The sequence below is a fragment of the Peromyscus maniculatus genome, chromosome 2 (assembly GCF_049852395.1).
Source record: "Peromyscus maniculatus bairdii isolate BWxNUB_F1_BW_parent chromosome 2, HU_Pman_BW_mat_3.1, whole genome shotgun sequence".
Taxonomy (NCBI): domain Eukaryota; kingdom Metazoa; phylum Chordata; class Mammalia; order Rodentia; family Cricetidae; genus Peromyscus; species Peromyscus maniculatus.
Window position 1 is genome coordinate 57,296,854 of NC_134853.1, and position 26,480 is coordinate 57,323,333.

At 41.7% G+C, this 26,480-nt stretch overlaps 1 protein-coding gene and 1 long non-coding RNA gene across 3 annotated transcripts in view; one reads left to right on the top strand and one right to left on the bottom strand.

Annotated features, from left to right (window-relative positions):
- The window catches only part of Map3k7 (mitogen-activated protein kinase kinase kinase 7), a 65,442-nt gene extending 48,151 nt beyond the window's left edge, over window positions 1-17,291 (top strand). For both annotated transcript variants that reach the window (XM_006975286.4, XM_006975285.4), the window contains 4 exons: window positions 3,671-3,776; window positions 10,223-10,284; window positions 11,641-11,756; window positions 14,408-17,291. In XM_006975286.4, the coding sequence (XP_006975348.1) occupies window positions 3,671-3,776; window positions 10,223-10,284; window positions 11,641-11,756; window positions 14,408-14,588 (465 nt within the window). In that variant the 3' untranslated portion in view covers window positions 14,589-17,291. The remainder of the gene's footprint in view (window positions 1-3,670; window positions 3,777-10,222; window positions 10,285-11,640; window positions 11,757-14,407) is intronic.
- Window positions 4,055-26,480, bottom strand: part of LOC143271822 (uncharacterized) — a 28,971-nt gene continuing 6,545 nt past the window's right edge. The window contains exons 3-4 of the long non-coding RNA XR_013049036.1: window positions 8,761-8,877; window positions 4,055-5,368 (exon numbers count right to left, since the gene is read on the bottom strand). This is a non-coding gene — a long non-coding RNA (uncharacterized LOC143271822). The remainder of the gene's footprint in view (window positions 5,369-8,760; window positions 8,878-26,480) is intronic.

The window sequence follows — 26,480 nt, forward strand, 5'->3', positions numbered from 1 at the left end:
AAAATAATTTCTAATGTCAAATCATACCTAATTTTATTTATGCCATATATCTTTTTAGATACTCTAAAAAGTATTGTTAATGTTGTTTTTGAGAACTTTAGATTTCCTTTACTAGTTTTTTTCTCTGTCCCTGAAGTTAAAGTGTTGAGGAATCTTTGGTAATAATGTAAAGCCCAAGTTTATGTAGGAACTCACTATAAATATAACCAAAATTCTAAGCAGCAGGTGTGGGGTGGCATCCCCATGCTAGCACCCAGTTAGATGCCTTATAGACATGGTTTTGAACTAGGGAGGGACTGGTTAGTGCTGCACACCGCCACATGGTCTCGTCCTGTGTTTTCTTCTCCCTCACAGCCACCACTTAATGAACGTTGTTCTTTTGTCCTTAATGGACCCTCATTTGACTCTTGTGTCTTGGGGCTTATTTGAAAGCTATGACACTAAAAGTGGCAGAGCAGAAGCTCCGACTCTGAGTAGACAGAGACACGGGTCCACACTGCCCCCCTCAGCTCCTGAAGAATTAATTCCTCTAGGCTTCAGGGGCATCAGCTTGGGCCAGACCAGGATTGGTAGTTCTAATACTGGAAACATTGTAGGACTAGCAAATGGAATAAAGTAGTGCTGGAAATTTTAAGATATCTTTAATGTAGGCTTATGCATAGGGTTAAGAGAATGAGAAGCTCTCAGAAGAAAGCAGCCTGAGTGTGTCTCAGAATGCCAGAATAAGACATCCTTAGGTGTGCATGAGGGAGAGGCACAGTTGTCTTATCATTAGCCCTGTATACCATTTGGTTACTCTCAAGATTGGTGCCAGGGGAGAGACGTTTGCTTCGGACGTTTGCTTCGGACGTTTGCTTCTCTGCTGGTGAGAGGCTTTGGCTGGACTTCAGGAGGAAGGTTACTTTCCGTTCTTACATCCCCAAGATTTCCCTGCCTTAGAACACCGTACATTATAGTTTCTTCTTAATTTGACACTAAAATATATTCTCTAATATTAATATAGATATTTTATTTTGAGTGCTTTTTACCTGGTTTGTCTTTTCTATTTAACTTAGTATTTTTCTAATTTTTCACATTTTTTTGTTTTTATTTTGATTTTTATTTTTAATGGGAAGTGTGAATGTGCACAAGAATGCAGTTGCCTGAAGAGGCAAGGGGTATTGGATCTCCTGGAGCTGGAGCTATAGGCACATGTGAGCTGCCTGGTGTGGGTACTGGGAACCTAACTTGAGTACTCTAGAAGAGCAGTAAGTGCTCTTACCCACAAGTCATCTTGCCAGTAAATTAGGTGTGTCTCTTAAGAATCACATTTAGGGCTGGAGAGATGGCTCAGCAGTTGAGAGCACTGACTGATCTTCCAGAGGTCCTGAGTTCAATTCCCAGCAACCACATGGTAGCTCATCTCTAGTGGAATCTGATGCCTCTTCTGGCATAAAGGTGTACATGCAGATAGAGCACTCATGCATAAAATAAATCTTTAAAAAAAAGGAAAAGAAAAGAAGGAAGGAAGGAAGGAAGGAAGGAAGGAAGGAAGGAAGGAAGGAAGGAAGGAAGGAAGGAAGGAAGGAAGGAAGGAAGGAAGGAAAAACCCAGGCGGTGGTGGTGGTGGTGCAGAGAGAGAGAGAGAGAGGGATGGAGGGAGGGAGGGAGGAAGGGAGGGAGGGAGGGAGGGAGGAAGGGAGAGAGAGAGAGAGAGAGAGAGAGAGAGAGAGAGAGAGAGAGAGAGAGAGAGAGAGAGAGAGAAGCCAGGCGGTGGTGGTGGTGCAGGCCTTTAATTTAGTTGGGGCTTTATTTTTTTTTTCCGCTTGTGTGTGTCTGTATATATGTGCGTGCATATGCATGCTACACATAGGGGTCCCCAGTAGGCCTCAGATCCCCTGGGGCCGGAGTTGTGAACCTCCTCAGGACTGTTATCCAAACTCTGAAAGCAGTCCTCTGGAAGACAGGAAGCAGTTAACCCCCATGTTGTCTTCCAGCCCTGTGCTTAGGGGGTTTGCTCTGTTTCATTTCATATATAATATTGTAGTTTATATTGGTTACTTTTACTTATAAATTTCCTCCATCTTATTTGAGCCTCCTCTCTTCTTGCCTTCTTTAAAGTTTAATAGGTGCATTTCTTGTTTCTCATCACATTTGTTTTTCTGGGTTAAGAGTCAGATTTTATGACTTTTAGTGAGGACCTTTGAGATTTTAACATGTATATCCAGCCTGCTTAATACCTCTGCTCTTTCTGAACAGCAGAGGCATTTTAACAACAATGTTCTTGCTTATTCAGGTTTTATTATTTTGTAGATTATTTTGCTGTGTTGTTTACTAGTTCTGTGAATTAATTACTGTTTCCTTCACTTATGGTTTTCAATTATATAGACTAGCACCTTTTTCCGTCAGAATTTTCTTCAAGTTAATTGTATCCTGGCCTTTTTGTCAAGGGAAAGTTTCTTGTTAAGTGGGGTTTCTTCTTAGAAATTCCTATCATAAGAGTCTGTGGATGGTCAATTCTGTTCTCATCATCTGCAGATGCTGTTCTGATCCAATTCTTCATTTACGCTGGGCTGTTAGTGATTCTGCCACTGGCACTGTGTAGCTAGAAATCCACTTTTCCGGCTTCTTTTGTGGCTGTAGCTCGTATTTTGTGAATGTGTTTTGAATGTTTGTTCTGAGACCCATGAAACCAGTTATGTTTCCAGTTGAGGGTTTTCTTTTCAGAGTTCGAAATACTTGCATGTATCTGATGGAGACACCTTGGTAATGAGGCCCAGGTCTGAATTTGTCACCCATTTGTTTTTTCTGTACGATAAGCATGCCTGCAGGTAATTTTATTTGATTGTTTCAGTGTACCTGGCACGGGAGGTGTTAGTTAGGTACAGTGTGTCTACCTGTGGCATCTTGTGAGCACTCAGTTTCAGGTGTCAAAGCATTTCTAATTCTAGATCTGTTGACTTAGGGAAGCTTCACCGATAGCTGCCCTTTTCCCTCTGGAGGCCGTTCTATTTTCTGGAATTTGACTCTATATGAGCATGTGGAACTTGGTGTATGGGTTTGTCTCATTTCTCATGCTTTTCATGTACATTTGCACAATTCTGTCTTCCATTAATTCTAGAAATGGTTTCTGTATGTACAGGGGGCACTGTTATTTCCTTCTCATGATTCTCCTGCCTCTGCCTCCAAGTGTTGATTACAGGTGTCTGCCATCTGCCTTTGTCAAGAGATTTTTTTATTTTTTTATTAGTTTTTTCTTTCTCAAGGAACAAAGCATTCCCTGCCTCAGCTTCAAGCAGGGCTTTCTCCAGGCCTCTCATCCTACAAGGACTTATTATAGTTCCTTACTAGGCCTTATTACTAGTTCCTCTTGACCCAGCAGACAGTCAAGGGCTCTAGCTTGGAGTCCTCGCACTGACAGCTTAAGCACTTCTTTCGGCTTAGTGGGCTTCCTTTCTACTTTTCCCGTCCAAGCCTTGTAAGTGTTGAAGAGACGTCTTGTACAAATTCAACATACATTGACTTGAGAATTTGTTATACATTGATTATATACTTAGAATTCCGTTTTCAGGAGTCTCGGGGCCTCTATTAATAAAAATGAAAATCTTTTTGCCTTTTACTAGATATGAAAATGTGTCTTGTCATTCTTTAAAAAAATGACACTTTTTCCTCCTTCCATCCCTTCCTCCAGGTGAGCAGTAGGTCGTCCAGTCCTAGTGTCAGAATGATCACTACCTCAGGACCAACCTCAGAGAAGCCAGCTCGCAGTCATCCATGGACCCCCGATGACTCCACAGGTAACCAGTTTAGTTTCTCATTGTAATATGAAATTGAGTGAACTGAGAGGCATTATTCTTACAAAAACAAGCATAATTATTTAGATTTTCATGTTTATAAAAATCAACTATTTGGTAATACTAAACATATATGTTGAAAATAGGTTTTTCCAGTTAGAAACATCATGAGTCCTTGTACTTAACTCTGATTTTTGTATTATGATCTTTCCTGTTGGATCTTTTCAGTAATTAAAATTCCTAGAATGGTAAAAAATAAATAAATAACCATCATCATCTTTATCTCCATTTCTACTTTTATTACACATTATTTGGTATTTCATACATGAACATATCTACCCCCAACTCCAACGCCTCCCAAACTCTCTCTCAGTTTTGTGTTTAATTTCCATTGTGTGTATTCCTTGTACATGAGTCTGTGTTGTGTAAGGACATTTTCACGTAAGTACATACTGCGTGCTGAACATACCTCTGTACCCGTACTCTCTTTCACCCCCTCCTTCCAGCTAGTCCTCTTTGTTCCCCCTGGACAGTTCTCTTCTACTTCCATGTCATATAAAGACACAAATGAGAGAAAACATAAACTGCATTTCTTAGACCAGTTCAGTTTGTTTCCATTTGCCTCCATTTTCCTTCAAAGGACGTACTGAACACTGTTGTGTGTGCAGACCACATTTTCCTTCTCCTCTGTTGTTGGATATCCCATGAGTTCTGTAACTCGGCTCTTAGGAATAGTGCTGCAGTAAGCATGGCTGTGTAAGTTTTGCTGGAATTTGTTGAACGTAAGTCCTTTGGGTAAATACCCAGGAGTGTATATCTGGGTCAAGAGATAGCTCTGCTTTTAGTGCTTTAAGGAACTTGTACGTTGATTTTATGATGGCCGGACAAGTTTACATTTCTACCAGCAATGTATATAAGGTGCCATTCTGCCAGATGAGTTGAGATTGCAGGTAAGTTCTCATTTGCTTTCCCCACCCCCCAACAATGGCTAGTGAGATTGAGCATTTTTCAGGGTTTTTTCCCCCATGGGAATATCTCTTATTCTTCAACAATTTCATGCATGTACACAATGTATCTTACCCATCCCAGCACCATTATCCTGCCCCCTTTGGACCCACTCCCCAACATGTCCCCTTCCACATTCGTGTCTTCTTTTTTATGTCCCACTGAATCCAGTGAATGCTTCCGACACCCGTGGGTTTGGATCATCCACCAAGCATGAGCACCCTACCAACAACCACACCTCTCCAAGAAAAATACTTGTGACTCCCCTTCCCCAGGCAGCCATCAATTGCTTAGCTAAGGGTGGGACCTCCTGAGCCTCTTCCCAGTCATGCTGGTATGTTGACTGGCTTGGTCCTGTGCAGGTAGCCACAGCTGCTTTGGGTTCATGAGTGTGATGCCCACATCCTGTCCATCAGACAGCACTCCTTCAGATCCTCTGGTTCTTAGAGTCTTTCCTCCTCCTCCGTGATATGCTGAGCCTTGGGGCTGTTGATACAGCTGTCCCGTTTAGAACTTAACACGTGAACCAGTAATGAGTCTCTGCATTAACCACTGCAACTTCTCTGGCCGAGGCTGAGAACCACACTAACCTATAGATGTAAACATAAATATTTAGAAGGCACGTTGACAACATGTTAATTTAGCAAGATAACATTAGGGTCCCTTCTAGGACCTATAACCTAATCAGCCCTGGGCTTTAACCAGGTCATTTTCTCATGTCTTTATCAGCCATTTGTGTTTCATCTTTTGAGAACTCTCTACTTATTAGCTTATGTACTGAGCTGATTGGCTGGGTGCTTGATTTCTTGAGTGTTTTTTTCTTTTGTATATTCTTAATATTAATCTTCTGTCATGCATACAGCCATCAGAGACTTTTCTCCCACTCTGTAGACTCTGTTCACTTAACTGACTGGTTGTTGGTTGTTTGGTTTGTGGGTTGGTTGGTTGGTTGGTTGGTTGGTTGGTTGGTTGGTTGGTTGGTTTGTGAGAGGGCCAGGATCTCAGTGTGTCACTGGCTGTCCTCAAAACTTGCTATGTAGACCTGGCTGGCTTCAAACTCACAGAGATCTGCCTGCCTCTGCCTCACAAGTGCTGCCATTAAAGGCCACTACACCCAGCTTAACTTTTTTTTTCCTCTGAAGAAGCTTTATAATTTCATGAAATCCCTTTTGTCAATTGTTGGTGTTGTTTCCTGAATGTCAACCTCTGGGTTTTTGTTTTGTTTTTTGTTTTGTTTTTAATTTAACTTGTTTATTGATTCTCTGGGAGTTTCATATCATGTACTGTGGGGCATTTACCCTCCAACCCCACAGCTCCACAGAGTTTTCTTGAGTGCGAGCAGCAGGAATATTAGATAGAAGGATTTATATTGCGGAGATAAACAGATAGGAAATAAAGGATAGCCTCGAGAGGGCCTGGAACCTATTCCAATGGCCCCCGACTGTCTCTGCCCCAGGGTTTTTATAGAGACGCCAAGGGGTGGAGCAAAAGACCTCCTCCCCCAGCACAGCCAAGTGCAGACCATCTCAGACACCTGCACTCAGGCCCATGGTCCTAATCATCCTCTCTATGTGGACCTGCTGGGTAAAGCCACGAGGAACCTGAAAACGGACTCCCACAATGCACCCCAATTCTACTCCCCTACCGATCCCCCTGTATCCTCTTCTCACCTCTGCAGTACACCCCCACAAAAGAAAATTTAAAAGACCTAAACAAGGCAAGCAAGCAAACAGTACTGCCTCTTCATTCGTCCTGGTGGCATTGGGAGCCTTGCTGTGTCACACAGTGCACCCTTTTGTACAATCAGCCTTATTAGCAAATGTTCATTGAAATGAATCACTGGTCTGCTTCAAGGCCTCTGGTTTCTGGTACACCATCATCACTGGATCCTCACTGGAGCTCTTCTGGGATCTTGTGGCTACCCTGAGTGATGGAAGTCCTGAGGGCATTGTTCAATGAGACCAGTCCCTTCATGAGCTCCAGCAGGTCCTAGATGGGATAGGTTTTAGGGTGGGCTAACCCAGGGCCCAGCTATGGGCCTGGGTGGTAGCTGAGCTGGTCATTCTGAGCCACTGGGGCCACGTGCCTCAGACAAGGGGGCAAAGTCAGCCTTTCTAGGCCCAAGGCCTCAGGGTCAGTTCTTCCTCCCCTGTTGTAAGGAAGTGTTACGGTGTCCAGCTAAAGGCAAAGCCAGCAAAGCCAGCTTTCCCTGCATCAGCGAAGGGTGGAGCCAGCCCAACCTGGCCCTCTGATTTCACCTCTCATGGTTCCTATGGGCCTGAGGTGACATAGGCCACAGACATCAATGCAGACCCCAGCTGCACCTGGACCACAGACCCAGACATGGCCCCCAGCAGCAGCTTGAGCCCGATGACATCCTAGCTCTGGGTGGAAACACTGGACCCTCAGGTCGAGATGGTTCTGGCGGCAGCATGGCCCCTAGACACCACCAAGGCCTCAGATTGAGGCCCCAACCCTGGGCTTCTTTGTAACCTTTGGTGACAGCACGGAACTCGTACTTCAGCACAGACCCCAGCCGTGGTAGAACCACGGCCCCAGACATGATCCTCAGCACCCGGGTCTAGATGTCACCATTGCCCCAAGTGGCAGTACAAGCCACTTAGATCAGCACAGGACCCAGCAGTAATATGGCCCTTGGACAACAACATGACCCCAAACCTTGGGCATCTGCACAGCCTTTGATGGTAACAGGAGCCTTGAACATCAACACAGACCCTTGCTGCAGTAGGACCACAGACCTAGACATGGCCCTCAGCTGTATCCCTGGCCCAGACATTACCATGGCTTTGGGTAGCAGTGCAGAAAACTCAGATCTACGTGGCCCCGAAGGCATCATGCCCTCAGACACCAACCTGGACTCAGGTGGCTGACCTGACCCTGGGCATCCTCACAGCCCTCGGTGGCAATAGGAGCCACATGTGTCAATCCAAACCCTGGCCATTATAGGGCCCCAGACCCAGACATGCTCCTCAGCAGTAACCTAGGCCCAGAAGATATGTCCCAGGTGGCAGCATAAGCCATCCAGATCTGTATGGACCCCCACTGCAGCATGGCTTCCCAGACTCCATCAAGGCCACAGGCTGTGGCCCAGATCTCTGGTGTCCGTGTAGGCCCTAGTGGAAACCAGGGCCACAGACTTTGACACAGACCCCAACTGCAGCTGGACCACAGACCCAGACATGGCCCTCAGCAGCAACTCAGGCCAGTCAACAACCTGGCTCCAGGTGGAAGCCCCAGCCACTCAGATCAGAATGGCTCTGGCACCAGCTTGGTCCCTGGTCACCAGCAAGGCTACAGGTTTGGGCTCAGACCCCAGGCTCCATGTGGCTAAGTGAAGATTTTGGTTTGTGTTTTAGTAAGTCAGAAAGGAAGGTGGTGTCTTAAGCCTTGGAAGATGAAGCCATTTGGAATTTTCCATAAGATCAGCTATTATTAATAGTAGCATTTAAATTGAAATTTAGAATTCAGCTTTCTGTCTTCACAAAGTAAAATGTGATTCCTGTATTTGTAGATACCTAGTGTGGTTTGGTCAAGTTTATAGTTAAATTTTAAAATTTAAATGGGCAGCTTTTCTCTGTGTCATGTAATTTAGAACTATGTTTATCAAGGGATGTACGTACCCTCTAGTTTGGGTAAATTAAAAATTAATAATAGCAAAAGCTCCCCAAGATACTCTTCAGTCACATACCAGAAAGAAAAAGAAAGCATCCACAGAAGTATGTCTTAGTTACTTTACCACTGCTGTGATAAGAAGCCTTGACCAAGGCATCCTGTAGACCTTATAGTTTCACAGGATTAGAGCCCATGACCATCGTGGCAGATAATATGGCAGCAGGCAGGAGGCGTGGTGCTGGAGCAGCAGCTGAGAGCTCACATCGAGATCCAAAAATAGGAGGCTAAGAGAGACATTGGAAATGGCACAAGTCTTTTGAAACCTCAAAGTCCACCACCAGTGACACACCTCCAACAAGGCCACACCTCCTAATTCTTCCCAAACAGTTCCAGCTGGGTACCGAATATTCAGATACATGAGTCTTTGGAGGCCGTTCTCATTCAAACCACCACTAAAGGAATATGTCTGTAAAGAAAGGACAATGTTAACATCTATTATGTTTGGAAAAACAGAAATTTTGCCTTACTTAACCAAAACAGTGTGAGTTTTGATGTTTCATGAGAAGAGGTCATGTTTAATTAATATGAAAATAAACTTTCATGAAGTAATAACCATGCTATCTTGTGAACAGTTGTTAATATTATCCAGTTAATATTAGAAACTAGAAGCTGGTATTCCAACTTAGGTACAAATGAGAAAGTGAAATGCCACTCCTTGGTTTTAGAGAACAAAGATGAAATCCAATAAAGGACCTAAATTTTCCCTTTGTGGAAAGCTTTCATTGTTTGAACCAGCACAGTGCTTTTGAAATACCAACAAATTCTACTTGATTTTAAAGTGCCCATCAGAGACTACATGCTGGTACAGTGTAGTGGAGAGGTAGCTGTGATTGAGGGGAAGAGCCCTGGGAGGGAAGGCTTTAATTGAGGAAACTTTCAAGATGGTTCATTCTTCCTTCTAAGGAAGCTATCATTTTCATCCCATTTGAGTTTTGTGGAAAGCAGTGTCTGAGTGGGTCATCTGGTTTCCTCAACTTTTCATTGGATTCCATGCAGGGTCTCCACTGTCATCATGCATGACCTTGCTTTAATCCATAACTAGTCTTTGAGTGGGAGGGCAGTTTTACCTCCTTTGAAACAAACAAGACCTATACTTTGAGTACTTTTGATAAGATTGGCTAATGGCTTGAATTCACCAATATAACCATTTGGAACAAAGTGTTGAGCCTGAGTTCTAAATGCCTCTTTTGTCTCTGTTGTTGTTCATGTCGTACGTATATTTTCACCAATAGTGTCTCATTGGGGCAGGCTGGGGCTGCTCACAACAGTGTCTGTGTCAACTGAAGACTATCTGGAGACTCCAGAACACTTGCTTTTACCTTTCCTGTGTAGACTGACACCACAGAGTTGATCCAGCTCCTGGTGAACAGAACCTGGGAAAGGGATGTAGGCTTGAATTGCATAGGATCAGTTAGGACTGAATTTAAACTCGAAAATATAGAGACTGTGTGCCATGTCACTTTGTTTTTAATTAAACAAGGACCTGTGATCTTTAATATATAGTATCCTATTCAGTTTAGAGCCAACTTAAATTGTAGAATAAGCTTGTATTTTAGTATCTGTGACCACATGTTCCCCCTTTTTCATTTAGTATTCAGAACCAGACCCTGTTCATTACCAATAACAGTAACATTTATTTAATAATATTTGGAGGGGATAACATCTCATACCCTTTCCCACTTGTTTATTGTTATAACAAATGAATACTTACATTCATGAATTAATAAATAAAATGCATGCTTGGCTTCCAGATACCAATGGCTCAGATAACTCCATCCCAATGGCGTATCTTACACTGGATCACCAGCTACAGGTAAAGGAGCACATTTGCTTTTCCTCCTGGGAGAGTTCATGATATTCACAGTGTATTCCTGTCCATTTCTTTATGCCTTTAGCTGACCCCTTCAGCCAACTTCACAATCGAAGTAAAGTAAATGGCTTTGCCAGGTTTGGTGCTCACACCTCTGATCCCAGCATGTGAGAAGCAGAAGCCAGAGGGTCAGAGGCTCAAGGTCTGCTTTAGCTACAAAATGAGGTTGAAGTCAGCCTGAACCGCAAGAGAGCCTGTCTCAAAAATCTTTTCTTTCTTTCTTTCTTTCTTTCTTTCTTTCTTTCTTTCTTTCTTTCTTTCTTTCTTTCTTTCTTTCTTTCTTTCTTTCTTTTTTTTTAACTGTTTTTAAGTTACTTAGGTTTAGGATTAACATAGTTTATGTTCTCATCCCTGTAGTCATCTTAAAATAGCTCCATATCTCTGTTGTAAGACTGCCAAGTATAGCATTTTCACTCCATAATCTTTTAGTGTATTAAGATACAAAACTTCCTTTTAAAACATTTTGCGTTGCATCCTTAGGTTCATAATGACAGGAAGCATATGTAAAGTGTTTCAATGCTTCTTTATGAAAGTGAGAATTATAAGCATCCTGGGAGCCCAGCATGTGCTGTTAGTCCTAGCTACTTGGAGGGCAGGTAGGGCTGAAAATTGCAGGGCCGCCTGGGCAGCCCAGTCCTGTCCAGTTAAAAGAGACACGCCTTTAATCCCAGCACTCAGGAGGCAGAGCCAGGCGGATCACTGTGAGTTCGAGGCCAGTGGGGTCTACAGAGCAAGATCCAGGATAGGCACCAAAACTACACAGAGAAACCCTGTCTCGAAAAAACAAACAAACAAACAAACAAACAAATAAATAAAAGAAGGGTCCTTAGTATGATCCAGCTCTGTAGCAGGAAATGTCATCCCAAAGCTTCACCTGGTCTCGTCACAGCCATTCTGAATTGGCTGACAAGGGAGCACCCAGTTTACCAGGACACAGAGTAACACTTAAAAACAACTTTCAGAAAATTGGTTCTTGGGCAGTTGATGAATGTATGAAGTGCATTCTGGTGACCCTAATCACTCACCTCTAGTTACACTCTTACCTCTTCACCCTATTGCACCCTTTCCCTACAAGTCTCTTTCTCACATCCATGAGTTTATTTCATTTTGTTTACTGTGTCTAACTCTGTGTGGCCCAGGGTTTGGCACTGTCCAGGGAAACCTGGTGGGCTCCTCAGCACACTTACTTTTGCTTACATTGCTTTAATGCTATAAAAATATGTCAGTCAGTCCCTGCCTTCGCCATCATCTTAGGTAGATACTGAGGTTCACATTTTAACATTTCTGCTTTCTTTCCAGCCTCTAGCACCATGCCCAAATTCCAAAGAGTCCATGGCAGTGTTTGAACAGCATTGTAAGATGGCACAGGAGTATATGAAAGTCCAGACTGAAATCGCATTGTTACTACAGAGAAAGTAAGTCCTTTCCGAAAGAAGTTAGAAACGTACTAGCATTGTGAATTTAAATATATATATAGAGAGAGAGCAACATTATTTTAAAAGACTTTAAGAAATTGTTGTCTCAAGAGTCCTAAAATTAGTCATTAAACTCATTTCCAAGAGCTAGAAAGATGGCTCAGTACATTAAAAGCACACATGTTGTTCTTGCAGAGGACCCAAGTTCACTTCCACACCCACAGTGGCCAGCTCACAGCCATTTGTAACTACTGCTCCAGGGCATCCAGTGCCTTCTTCCAGCCTCTGAGGGTGCTGCATTCATGTGCACATACCCACACAAACACACACACATGCGCATAAGTAAAAATAAATCTTTAGGCTGGTGTGGTGACATGTGCCTTTAATTTCAACATTCAGGAAGTGGAAGCAGGTGAATCTTTGTGAGTTCAAGGCCATCTGGAGACCCTTCTCAAAAAATAAGTTAATGAATAAACACAAAAGGTATTTCCATCTAGATTTATGTTAAACTATAAGCACCCTTTAACCAGTTTCATGCAAAACACCCTTTTGATGACATCATGTAGTGCTAAGGAAAATAAACTTGGTTGCATCCCCAAGTTTATGTTGTCAAGGTCAAACAGTGGAAGGGTGTTTAGAGTTACCACTACAAGGTTTATTGGTTCTTGACCAAAGGTAAAGTGATGTTTTCCTGGCATTCGGTTGAGTTTGGTCTCTGAGGCAAAGTTTTCCCGGTCTTTTCGGCGTGTGTTGACTAGAGCAGGGATACTGACAGCAGGCTCTATTTTTCTATCGGAGTGTCTAGGGGTAATTTTATAGCCACCTATGATTTTCAAGAGCAATAGAAATTGCCTCCTTTCTGTATTTAAAAACTCCTGCTTATTTCCACACAGGTGCTTTTGGTTTGGTTTGGTTTGGTTTGGTTTGGTTTGGTTTGGTTAGGTTAGGTTAGGTTAGAAGGTTGGTATTCACTTAAACATGAACCTTGTGAAATTTTAGACTTGTGAAGAATGACAATAAATGTTGTAGAAAAAACTGTGATAAATGTATATATGGAAATAGAATTCTTACAGTAACTTGCATTGGAGTAAAAGTTCTTATTTTCCAGAGTAATTTGTAAGAAATCATCTGTACTTGTGCTTCAGAAAGGGAGGCTCGAGCCAGCGAGGTAGCGCAGTGGGTAGAGGCATTGGCAGCCAAGCCTGACGACATGAAGTCCATCTCCAGAGCCCACTTGATGGAAGGAGGTTGTCCTCTGACCTACACACACCCCATGGTGTGCATGTGCACGCACACACGTGCGCGCGCGCACACACACACACACACAATAATATAAATGTCATAACAAAAGAATAATTTTTAAAAAGAGGAAAATAGTATAATAATTTAAAGGAATCTAAGTTGGTATCCTGAAGATCTCAAATAGGAAGTTGAATATTATGGCCTGGAAGCTGTAGGCATAGCTATGGAACTTCTGAAATTTTGTGTTTGGGGAGGAGCCCTGCATGTATTTCTCTGTTTAACCTGCCTTGTCACATTTAACTATGCGAAAGAAGAATTCTCTGTTAACAAAACACAAATGTTGGGGAGCTGGAGAGATGGCTCAGTGGTTAAGAGCACTGGCTGCTCCTCCAGAGGTCCCAGGGTCAATTCCCAGCACCCCCATGGTAGCTCATAGCTGTCTATAATTCCAGTTTCAGGGGACCCAATGACACCCATGGCAAAACACCAATGCACATCAAATAAAAATAAATAATTGTTTTAAAAAATACAAATGTTGGATATAGGTGAATGTGAAAACTATGACACTTGATCACAGTACTTGCTTTACATTTTTAGTTAGTTTATTTATTATGTGGGCAGTGTCACATTACAGCTGGGGGTACTATTCTCTTCTTCCACTGTGTGAGTTCTTGAGATTGAACTCAGCATCAGGTTTGGTGACTCATGCCTTTTTTACCCACTGGTCATCTCACCAACCTGAATACTTAGTTTAAATAATACATGTCAGGAAGCTACTTTGAATAATAAGACCTCATTATTCATTTACACTCAGGAGTCTCTTGCTTCAGGGGCTAATTCTCAATATCCTCTGAAGAGAGGGAGTTGAAGCTGACCTGTCTGTAAGAATAAGGATCTCCTGAAAATACTTATAGATGCTCTTCTTGCTGTTGTAGAGCAGAAAAGAACTTTAAATGGTGTAATATCTCTTAATTAGCTTGCAGATGTTCTGTTACTGCCATTGGAGCTGTAGTTAAATAGGACTGTGACTTCAGAATATGGATTAAGATATAATGGCATATGAGAGTGGAGTGTGAACTATGACACAGTTCTACCATCCTGGAACTGGATGGAACCTTTTTTCTTCCTACCAAATGAAGAGGATATCAAATAAAGTTTTTTGAAATGTTGCAGTGATTTCTCTGTTTCCCTGATTGCCTTAAGTACTTACTGAAAGGACTATGGTTCTTGTGTGGTTACTGTAGAAGAGTGGGTGGTGATTTCCATTCTGTCCTAGGATTGTATTGGAGTAGAATGCTTAACTTGCAGAATGGTAGGGAGAAAAAGTTCTCATTAACTGAGTTTTTTTCATCAGCTAAAGGTGTAGCTCTTCCCACCATGTGTAATGTTATTGTGTAATTTGTTTTTAGGCAAGAACTAGTTGCAGAATTGGACCAGGATGAAAAGGACCAGCAAAATACATCTCGTCTGGTACAGGAACATAAAAAGCTTTTAGATGAAAACAAAAGCCTTTCTACTTATTACCAGCAATGCAAAAAACAACTAGAGGTCATCAGAAGCCAACAGCAGAAACGACAAGGCACTTCATGACTCTCTGGGACCGTTACATTTTAAAATATGCAAAGACCTTTTTTTAAGAAAAGACAAACCATTATGACAGTTCATGAGTGTTAGCTTTTTGGCGTGTTCTGAATGCCAAATGCCTATATTTGCTGCATTTGTATGTCATTTATTTTCTTCTTATGGTGGATATACAGTCCACTGTCTTGTTGCATAAGATGATAAGCACCTGTGACTTGGAAAGGCAAGAGTTCTCAATTTCAGAGCACATGCAGTAAACTTGGCTGTATATGCATGCTCCTGGTGTGAGCTAGCTGACAGGTGGGGTATCACACTAGCTACTGTGTGCAAGCATCATCCTTTTCTCTGTAGTAAAAGGTGGAACCTCAAGGATGTTCTTCTTAGAGCTCATCTCAAAAGTCTGCTATTTTCCAAAAGCCGGTGTGCACCAATGTAAAGACAGGGTATTATAAATAACTGGTGGTACATTACGGAAGTACAGAACGTTTAAACTGAGTTCAAAGACAGGGTTTTGTGCCAACACATCCTGAAGCAATATTAAACATAGTTCCATCTGTTAATATTAAAGGTAAGTGGTGGCAGCTGTGTTTAATGAAAGCAAGTTTAGTGATTTTCTTTAGGCTGAACATCGTTTATGAGATACTGAATGTGTGCTCTTTTGTATGCCCTAAGGATTTTCAGTTCTGTGTAGAAACGGAAGCTTTTCTGACTTTTAATATTAGTGTCAAATGAAATTGAAAGAACATGGTCTAGCTTAACTGATCCTTACAACAATTATTGAATCGTGTTATGGTATATTTGAAGAAAATTGAAAAATAATGGAAACGTAAATGATTGGCCCAGCCAAAAAGGCATGTCTGCTTATGATAGCAAATAAGCAGACAAATCAGGAGACCTGAGTAAGGAAGATGAAGTGAAAACCCACTTTCCATAGATATTGGGAGGATTGATTTCTCTGAAGTCCGATCTGGAATGACTGCTACCTTCCCATGCTTTTAAGAGAATTTCAGCACTTACAAAGAAAATATTTATATTGTTAACATTAAGTTTACTACCAACCTTCAAAATAACTTAAAGGTAAATAATAAAATGCCATTGAAAAAAAAATTCCCTAAGCTCTATTTTTTCAGTCCATGTTACTACATTTTGATACCAGTATGAGAATGTCTTTTAACTAAGGCTGCCATCAGTCTTGCTTTTATAGTGTTCATGTTTTTAAAGAGAACACTTTGGAACTGAAAGCATGATTGCTGTGGTCCTTAGACATCTATCATGTTCCTGCTCTGTTTCAGAGGAGCACAAGAAGCTATCAAAATTGTTCTTTAAAATGCTGAAGCAGGTAACTTTTCTTCCATTATTTTTTCCTCTCTGAGTTTTACAATGAATCCCTTCTGTATACAAATAAAGGTATAGGGCAATTTATAGTAACATGTGCCTTCCTCCTGGGAGCTAAGTGTCTTCTTTCACTTAAATAAAGGTTATCGTTCCCAAATTCTATCAGGTAAAATTAATTTAAGCCCAGCATTAATAGTTGAAATAAAAATGACAGAGAAAATAAGATAACTGTAGACTGAGATGCCAAAGACCAGAATCTCCCTGACATTGCTGCCTATGTGTATATCTGATACTGCACCCCAGGGGTGTGGTCTCTTTTAGGCAGCATGTCAAAAGTATCTCGAAATATGAGTGCTGAGTTTGACTTTCCATTAGATTTCATGTTACATGGTTATAGTCTCAGTTCTAACCAGAAATTTATTTTGCAAGGTCATCCTAGAGCTAAAAGGATATTTTATCAGCAGTCACTTGATAAAAGTATCCAAACAGGTAATGGAAGAAAATACTAAATTTACTCATGGTACCAATGGCAGAAGACTGTTAAGCAGTTGCTTGTGGTCAGTTCCTTGTGGCTTCCAATACTGTAGTGGTCCTGGACAGCCTTAAGTAAATGCATTGCAACACTCAGATTTTTTTTTTAAAGTTCCCGCTATCCCCGAAGATTAAAACGACAACATACATACTTGAATCCATACCAGGTTACTCGATGTCTCCACCCATAAAACCGTTCAATACCCAAGGTACCAAGGAACCGGATGTGTTGTTAGTTCCTGTTCTACAGTTTATTCAAGCCTAACTTTCTGGATGGAAATACCAGATAGGCAGACAGGTTTGCCAAGTGAAGGCCAAGAATCCCAGTCCCTGCACAGAAACTACTTGCATTTTGTTTTTTCCAGGAAAGGAAACAAAGTTTGTATAATGTGGAGAGAAATCCCCCTCAGCGGTGAAATTGTGTTCCCGGATTGAATAAAATTCAGTTAAGAATGTTACCCTACATACTGAAAAGCTCTGCTTAAAGTTATTTACAAATAGTCGACTACTTTTTGCTGAAGTATTTTTTAAAGTAGCAAAAGTCTTTTTCCTTCAATTTCTGTCATGCTCCTAGTTCCATCTCCTACAGCCAGAGATTACAGGGAGGCTTGTTTCCTCAGTGTGTGTGTGTGTGTGTGTGTGTGTGTGCGCGCGCGCGCGCGCGCGCGCGCGGTCTCTCTCTATCTTCCACACCTGACTCCTCTCTTCACATAGTAAGTTTTACTCCTGTTATTCAGAAATTTCTTGTAAAATGATGTGATGTAGAAACTCTTGTGCATATTATGTAACTAAAGGAGGCTTTTTCAATTTATTTTTGTTTCTAATAAAATTCAGATTGTTATCTCAGGCTGGTATGTAGAGATGGTAGCTGGCTTCTCTCAGCAGCTGAGCTGTGGGTTTGCGCCAGTGGAGTTTACCTAACACAGACTAATAACTGAAACACCAGTTTCTTAGGATACTCAGCATTGCTGTGCCATAATCATGATGCTTTGGAGAGGTCGAGGCATTGGGCTGGAGAGATGGATGAGCAGCTAAGAGCACTTACTACTTTTGCAGAGGACTGAGGTTCGGTTCCCAGCACCCACATGGAGGCTTACATCCCTCTGTAACTCTAGTTGCAGGGGATCTGACTCCTTATGTTCCCCAAGGGTTCTTGCATGCAGATGGTACATATTTACTGTGGCACACACAGACTATTATTTAAGTGAGAAAAAAATACTCTTTATGTTTTCATGGGCCTTCATTTTAATGAAGGACAGCATAAAAGTGACTGTTCTCATTACAAACTTAATTTTTTTTTCTAAGCTACAGTAAGCATTTTGCTCTTTTATCAAGTAACGCTTCAGCTTATAGATAAGTGCACATATTTTTAATATATCCATTAGTTTCCTTGTTTCTTCAGTACTTACTGATAAGCTGTTACTGATGCCAAGCTCCGTGTTCGTGTCAGCCCCACAGTGGAAGGATCCCCTGTAAGATGCTGAGGGTTGGGGCTCCTCAAGGTGAGGAGTGCCCGGATCTACTTTTCTACCTTCTCTTCTGTTTAGGTGAAGTCACGTATGTGGAGACTGGCCACTTACCAGCAGAAGAAACATTTTCCTACCTCCTCAACCCGAATATCTGTTCTGAATGACTGCTATGCTATAAAGTTCCCACATAATTTAGGGGTGCCTCAATGTTGGCATTCACTTACTTTCACCTGAAAGACAAAGTGCCCAAAATCAAAGTACAAATAGAAGATCCTGGGCCAACTGAAAGAAGACCTGCCCAGCACACAGGAAGTGAGCTATGGCCGTGCTTTGTTATTTCTGTGGTGGTGGTATTTTTGTTTCTGGTTATTAGGAAGTCTTTAATTGGGGCATAATTTATATACAATAAACTGTATCCATTTTAAAGTGTATAGTTTACTGAGTTTTGACAGATACATATACCTGAAACCACTCCAGCAATCAGCATTTTGAATATGTCTACCACATGTATAAGCTCCCCGGTGCCCTTGGCTGTTAGTTGTCGCCTTCAAGACCCCATATAGACACCCACTGGTCTAATTGTAAAGATGAATTTGCATTGTCTGTGGTCTCACTTAAATGAAATCCTGCCCTGTGGATTCCATTTTTAAGTTTTTGCCTTCAGTCTGAGTGGTTTCTTAATTCCTTTGGAGGACTTTCTAAGTCATTTCTGGTAATACTTGAAACTCTGTGTTGGCCTTTGAGGGGTACCTAGATTTTAGGAAATGGAAATGTGCTTAATATGTCCTGTTTCACTGTACAGTGTCATAGCTAGAAACATTTTAGATGATCTTATTTTCATGTTTTTACAGAATCTCAATCCTTTGCTCGCAAAATTCCCCTGCCTTTGTATGTTAAAGTATGTATTTGTAGTTGTATATAGTCATGGGAAGTAGCATGTTGGTAGGTACATACTACATTTTTAGTATATACTGTTGGTTATTATAGCTTTTAAGGGTGTTTTCTTCTCTTTGTGGTTAGATTATAGGTGCCTCCTGCTTGCTAAAACTCCTAAGAAAGGGGGCTACAGAGATGGCTCAGTGGTTACGAGCACTTACTGCTTTTACTGAGAACCCAGGTTCAGTTCCCAGCATCAACATGGTGGCTCACAACTCCATAACTCCAGTTCCAGGGGGATCTGACACCCTCTTCTGACCTCCAAGGGCACCAAGCATGTACATGGTGCACATACATACATTCAGACAAAAACATTCATACAAAGAAAATAACAATAAATCAAAATGTATTCATCTAGGAAAGACTTACTACATCACAGAACAATGTACAGAACTGTGCAGTGGCTGTGGAAAGAGCTCTAGAGCATTTGGCTTATGTCTCGCACAAGTGCCATCTGTGGCCTGCCTTCATGCGTGGCCTCTGCTGTTTCCCATGCTGCCATGCGGCCCTGCCAGAATTGAGTTTCTATTTAAGGGGCCTGCCGTTCATATCAGTTATTGTAGTTTTTTGTTATCATCTGAGTCATCCAAAATCCGTAAGGCCACTTTCCAGTGAAGCTTTTCTGAGAAATGAGTAGATGTTTCCCAGTGATTTTAGATTTCCAAGTGAGGAACTGAATTACTTGTCCTAATTCAGTGACCAATGATAACCTCACATATGCTAAATATTTGTCTTCTGAAAAGCAAAGGTAATTTTTTAAAGTTATTTAAATTTTAGATGTGTATGTATACACCTTATCTTCGGTTACTATAAGAATTCCAACACAATTCTTCACAGGGATTGAAAAACAATCTTCATATGGAAACACAAAAAACTCAGCATAGCTAAAACAATCCTGAATAAAAAGTGAACTGGTTTCAAGTTGTATTACAGGGCTCTAGTGATTAAAATAGTATCGTATTGACATAAAAACAGACCCCTCCCCAAAAAAGGGGGGTGGCCGGGCGGTGGTGGCGCACGCCTTTAATCCCAGCACTCGGGAGGCAGAGGCAGGTGGATCTCTGTGAGTTCGAGGCCAGCCTGGTCTACCAAGTGAGTTCCAGGAAAGGCGCAAAGCTACACAAAGAAACCCTGTCTCGAAAAAACAAACAAAAAAAAAAAGGGGGTGGATTGGTAGAATAGAATTGAACACCCATACAATTCTACACACCTACAGATACTTGGTTTTTGACAAAAAAAAAAAAAAAAATACTGTGGAAAATGCAACACCTTTAAAAAATGTTTCTGGTCAAACTGGGTAGCTGTATGTAGAGGAATGCAAATAGATTCGCATCTATCATCCTCCACAAAACTCAGTCCCAAATGTATTAAGGACCCTAACATAAGACCAGGTACCCTGAGTCTGACAAAGAAAATAGGAAATAGGCTTGAAGTTACTGGCACAGAAGAGTAATTTCTGAGCAGGACACAAACAGCACAAGCACTAAGACCAACTATAAATGGGACCTCATGAAGCTAAAGGGTTTCTGTACAGCAAAGGACACCATCATGGGAGTGAATGGGGGGGAGGCATCTTTACCAGTTATACATCTGATGGAGGTTAGTATCTAGAATATATAAAGAACTAAGGGGAAAAAACAACCCAATTAAAGTACAGGGTATAGAACTGAACAGTTTTCAAAAGACAAAACAAATACCTAAAAAACAAGAAATATTCAACATCCTTAGCCATCAGGGCAATGCAAATTAAAACTTGTACTTCAGGCAAATAGCTTTTCTTGGGGTACATTCAGGTTGCTGGCTTCTGGAGGATGCATATTGCCTTGATTATTCTTGTTTGTGGTTTTGTGCTGGGATCTAGGCATCTGACATTTTAAATGTTTCTTGGTGTAGTTATGTGATCTCCTTGTTGGATAAGTGTGCCCTTTTTTGGTTGCTGCTGCCCACTCTAGGTCTTAGCCAAATGTTATCCCTGGTAGAGAGTTTCTGTCGGTGGACATCTGTCACAGGAATTGAGATGGGCTTTTAATGAAGGCCAAAGGAGCAATAGTAGGAAAGAACTAGGGTCCCCCTAGTTTCATACCAAGAGGCAGAGTCCCTAGGAGATGGCAGTGCCCTGGGAAGAGGGACTCCTGTGGGCAGGCTGCAGGACTAAGAGTAAACCTGGAGTGACCAGAATGGAGGACAAGAAGGTGGACTTTCTGCTTTTATTCATGTGGGTTCAATGTGACTCTTTGCCTCCAATTCTTGCCAATGTATATTCCCTGCTGTGATGGACTCACCTGGAACTGTGAAGGCAAAATAAACACTCCCTTCCCCAAGTTGCTTTGCCAGGGCATTTTGTCAGCAACAAAAAAGAGACACTGGTAATAATCAGTGCTAAGTGTGTGCATATGCCTACAATCTCAACACTCAGGACAATTACCATGACTTTGGGGCCATCTTAAGCTATATAATGAGGCTATCAGTTGTCCCCTTCAAGACCCCATCTGTAAACAGCCACTGGTCTAACTGTAGGTGATTGTTTATTAGAGGTTTTTTTTTCCCCCCTTTTTATGATTTGGCCTCTATTTTACCTATTCTTTTTTTAGCAAGCATTCTTCCCTATGTTTAAACTCCAATGTGGACAGAACTCAAATCTAGAGCCAAATCCTTGACCTTTATGTAACTCAGTGGATTAAAAAATAGTCAATCTTTTTCCTAACTCTTACATGACATGACACATCTAAGCCCCCACTTCTACCCATTCATATCATTACATTGGAGGTAAACAATCATAGATTCTTACTCAAAAAACAGTTGGTGAATACTTAGTATACAGTTGTCAAAGTACTGCTTAAATATACAGTTGATTAACAGTGTCCCTATTACTATGGAGCTTTCAGTATGGAGAAAGAATGAATGGCAGATCAACAAACCTATAATTACAGGTGTTGATACATGTCCTGAAGGAAAAGCATAGGACACCCTGAGAGAAAATAGTAGGAGCAAAAAGCTGAGTATAACCCTCTGAAGAAGCAATATCCAAGCTGAAGTCTGCCAAGGACCTAGACATTAGTACAGTGGAGAAAAAGAGAAACATTGTGCATAAAAACACGTGACCCCTGAGAAAGTACGTGGGAGATCTGGCCCCACCCAATCAATAAAGATTTGGGATGTGTATACCGCTCCTTGGCATATATATCTGAAGGTTGCAATATCCTACTACAGAGAAGCCTGCTCAGCCAAGTTCATTGGCTCTCTTCACAGAGCTAGGAGATGAAAACAACCTAAATGGTATTCACCTGATGAATGCATAATGAAAATGCACATACACACAATGCAATGCTATTCAGCTGTAACAAAATGAAATAATGAGGCTTTCAGGTAAATGAATGGAGCTGAGTAAGGCTACCCAGATAGACAAATGCCACATGTTCTTATTTGTGGATCCTAGCTCCAAATCTTGAGATGTGAGTGTCTAACCAAAAGTAACCTCAGAAGCCAGAAAAGTAAAAAGGGACTATGAGGAGGAAGGAGCTCAAGAAAGGGGTGGGGAGAGAGGTTAGTAGGACACAGGTGCTATGAAGGAAGAAATTGGAAAGATGGAGAGGTTAGAAGCCAAGAGAGGAAGAAGTGGTAGAACTAAGGATGTTTGAAAAGGCTTCAAGGAAACATAAGCTTACTTATGTTTAAGTATATATGTAGCTTAAATGAAAGTTCGGCTACATGGGATAGTAATGCTTTCTCCAAGAGACACAGGACCAATAAAAAAAAAAGCCCTGTGCCTGGCATGGTAAAGTTCCCTTCCAGTTGTTGGTCAAGGGAGTCCAAGAGACCCCCCCAAAACTATAGGCTATTTCCATTGCCCTTTGTTACCTCCCAGAACTTAAAAGTAAGACTCTATTGTTGAAGACAACACACACTTTGAACACAGGATTTGGAGGAATTGAATTGGAACTGACCTGGAAATGTCATTGAGGAAAGAAAGTGCTATGCAAGCTGCCAAGGAAGAAAAGCAATCAGTAGTCATACCCAGTTATAAAGCCTACATACCACAATGACCAGCACAGCAAGACATCTCCTGGGGGTGAAATAATGACACTTACATCATGGGGTAGCCAACATCTGTCTAACTGAACTTAAAGCCTGCTTAACAGGTAAGAATTCATGCCTGGTATTATAAACATAGCCAAGTACTCTTGGCTGGAGAGGCCAAGGACCCTAGAGGAGAACCTTCTGTTGTCACATTACTAAACCAATATAATTTCTAACTGCACTCTAAGTACTTATCCCACAGACAAATGTGACTCTTCATCCCTCACCAAAGAAGCTTCTTTCTGTGTAGCAGCTGGAGACTACAGAGACCCACACTTGTCAAAATGCAGAGAATAAGTGACCATGTCGTACCTAAGCCCAATTAAACTACAAAGCAACCCCTATATCTAAGTCTCAGGGAAAATAGTATAAGAAGGACTCAAAGATTGTGAACGCCAGAAGAACAAAACACCTGCTGTGAGATGGAGGACTGCCCCCATGAATTCATGTAATGATCACACCAGCATGCTGATGTAGATGGGGGACATTCTACCAGGTTCCATTCTGCAATGAAGTCTATAGGGAATCAATGGCTGCTGGAAGGGAAGATCCTTTTTCTCCATGGATGAGGCTCCTAATTGGTTATCTAATACCAAGTAGTCAGTCCTAACCAAATGTCCAAACTAGCAACACTAAGTAGACTCAGTAGATTGTATATATAATTACATATATGTTAATATCTGTGTGTGACAAGAGGTCATGAATTTGAAAGGTAGGGTAGACATGGAGGAATTGTGAGGCCAGAAGGGGGTGGAAATACAGTACTCATGAAAGTATCAAAAAAAGGAAGATTTTTAAAAATGGTTAGTCTTAACTGGGCACTAGCAAGGTAGCTCAGTGGCTAAGAGTAATTGCTGTTCTTGCAAAGGACCCAGGTTCAGTTCCCAGAACCCATATGGAGGTTCACAACCATCTCTAACTCCAGTTCTAGGAGATCCAACACTCTCTTCTGGCCTCTGCTGGCACTGCACACATGTCATGTACATATGTACATGTAGGCAGAACACTCATACATAAAAATAAATCATTTTTGTAAGTTTTAACAGATAATGAAATTATAGGAAAAATCATTTAACAGGAACCAGGAAAGGGAAAGAAAGAAAAGGAAGGAAGGAAAGAGGGAGGGAGGAAGGGAGGGAGGGAGGGAGGGAGGGAGGAAGGAAGGAAGGAAGGAAGGAAAGGAAGGAAGGAAGGAAGGAAGGAAGGAAGGAAGGAAGGAAGGAAGGAAGGAAGGAAGGAAGGAAGGGAAAGAAATGGTCACAGTCATAATGAACATTTTCCTAAATGAGAAAACAGCTTCAAACTTTTTATCTGCATACATCTACATGATGATTTTTTTCATTTAAATTGAGAAATATAATGGCATTGAGAGTGGATTTTAGAGAGTATTTTAAGGTTGAGTAATTATTCACATACAGAAAATTTTATGTATACAATTTAATTAGTAAGTGTACCTATCAAGTGTGAAATATGACAGTCTTCTGTCCCGAGTGTCCTGGGGCCCGCCCATCTGGACCCACTGCTCCTCTACTTCCTGTTTCGAGCTTGCTGCTCCAGATGCCAACAGCGCAGTGCTTCCCACGTGGGTTTGCTCTTTGGGTTGTTGCAGGTTGTTCCTGTCTTCTAAGTTTAGGGGCGGGATCCCGTTTGTTTCTTTATAAACTTGGTTGATCCCTCCCTGGTGGACATTTGGAGCTGCTTCCAGTTTAGGGCTCTTACAACCAAAGGTGCTATCAACACGGGCAGCTTCTCTGAAGTAACCTGTGTTCTCTCTGCCAACATTGTCTGACTTGGCTCTCTACTGACCATGGCTGTTTACCCCATTGCAAATAGTGTATGTGATGTAGTACTTCTTAATAAATTTGCTTGGCACGAGACAAAGCTTGTGCAAAGACCTCTGTCTTCTATTGTCTTTATCTTTCTCATCCCCTGGCGCCTCCCCATCAGGACCCTGTCACTGAAGAACAGCCTGCTGGACTAGGTCACACATATATGACATGTATCTGTCTTCACATAGACATGTATTTTCTCTTGGCTAAATGCTTATAAAGTAACTTTAAGTCTTTAGGTCTATAAGATGACTTAGTCACCTTATAAGTATGTCTTTAAATTCTCAGAAAATTCACAAGTTTTCCCAAAGTGGTTGTACAATTTCATATTCCCTTGGGCAGATTATGATCATTCCTGTTGCTCCATAACCTCGCCAACATACTGTGTGGTCCTTCATTTTTAAGTTTTAAAAAAATTATTTCTATTTTATGTGTATTAGTGTTTCACATAGCCTACATGTATGTCTTCTATGCACCATGTGTGTGCCTGGTGCCCACAGAGGCCAGAAGAGGGTGTGAGATTCCCTGGAACTGGAGTTACAGACCTTTGGGAGACACGATGTGGGTGTCTCTGGCCCTTTTCTTTTTATTCATAGCCATTCAAATGGGTATCTTATTGTGGTTTGGGTTATGTTTTGCTTTTGGAGAATTTCATAATATATATGTGTGTGTGTGTGTGTGTGTGTGTGTGTGGTGTGTGTGTTTCAAGACAGCATACACTATATTTTGATCAACTTCCTTTTGCAATTCCTCCAAGATCCCCAACTCCTTCTTCACTATGGTTTTCTACTTGCATTTCTTTAAGGTGAGAAGCTTTTGTCTATGAGTATAAACTTGACATTTAAAAGGCAGTTAGCAGCATTCGGGAGGCAGAGGCAGGTGTATCTCTGTTTGTTCAAGGCAAGCCTGGGCTACAGAGTGAGATCCAGGACATGCATCAAAATGACACAGAGGAACCCTGTCTCTTAAAAAAAAAAAGGCAGTTAGATGTTGAGTCAATTTAGTTAAACAATATTAGTAGTTCCGCACTTGAGTCTGTGACTTCCAGGCATTGCTGGTTAACCAGGCTTATAATGACAGGCATGGGCCCCCTTCTGTGGAACAGGCCTCACATCCAATCAAAAGGCAGTTGCTTCACCCCACAACAGCTGTTATAGCCCAGGTAGGAATATATTGTTCCATAATTTGTTTTTGGTTTTTTTTTTTTTTTTTTTTTTTTTTTTTTTTTTTTGGTTCATAGGGTTCATAGCTGAGAAAGACCACTGATGCCCTTTCTACCCAGCAGCCATCACATGAACCGTCTAGCACTTTAAAAGCTAGCCAGCATGGAGGAATTTTTATTACTCGACATCAGCTTGGTTTCTCTGCATCTTGCAATCAAGGAGTATGTGGGGTTTGATCCTCTAGCTCTCTGGTCAACTAAAGGGCTAGCAAACGCTTGTATTATTTGGCGGGGAAGAAGGTTGTCCCCTGGTGCTTACCTGACCAACTTCTACAGAGGCGTCCCACACCTGGGACCAGAGATGTGGTCTCTTACCTGGGCCAGGCCAAGGGACTCAATGGGGGGCTGTGGCAATGCTCAGGTCTGGGGGTGGAGCAGGTTGCCAGTTTGTCCACTTTTAAATTTATGCCTTCGGTGTGCTGTTTAAAATGCTTGCCTACCTATGTTACAGGTGGTACTCCAGTTGCTGCCCAGCCCACTACCCTCCTACACTGTACTCGAT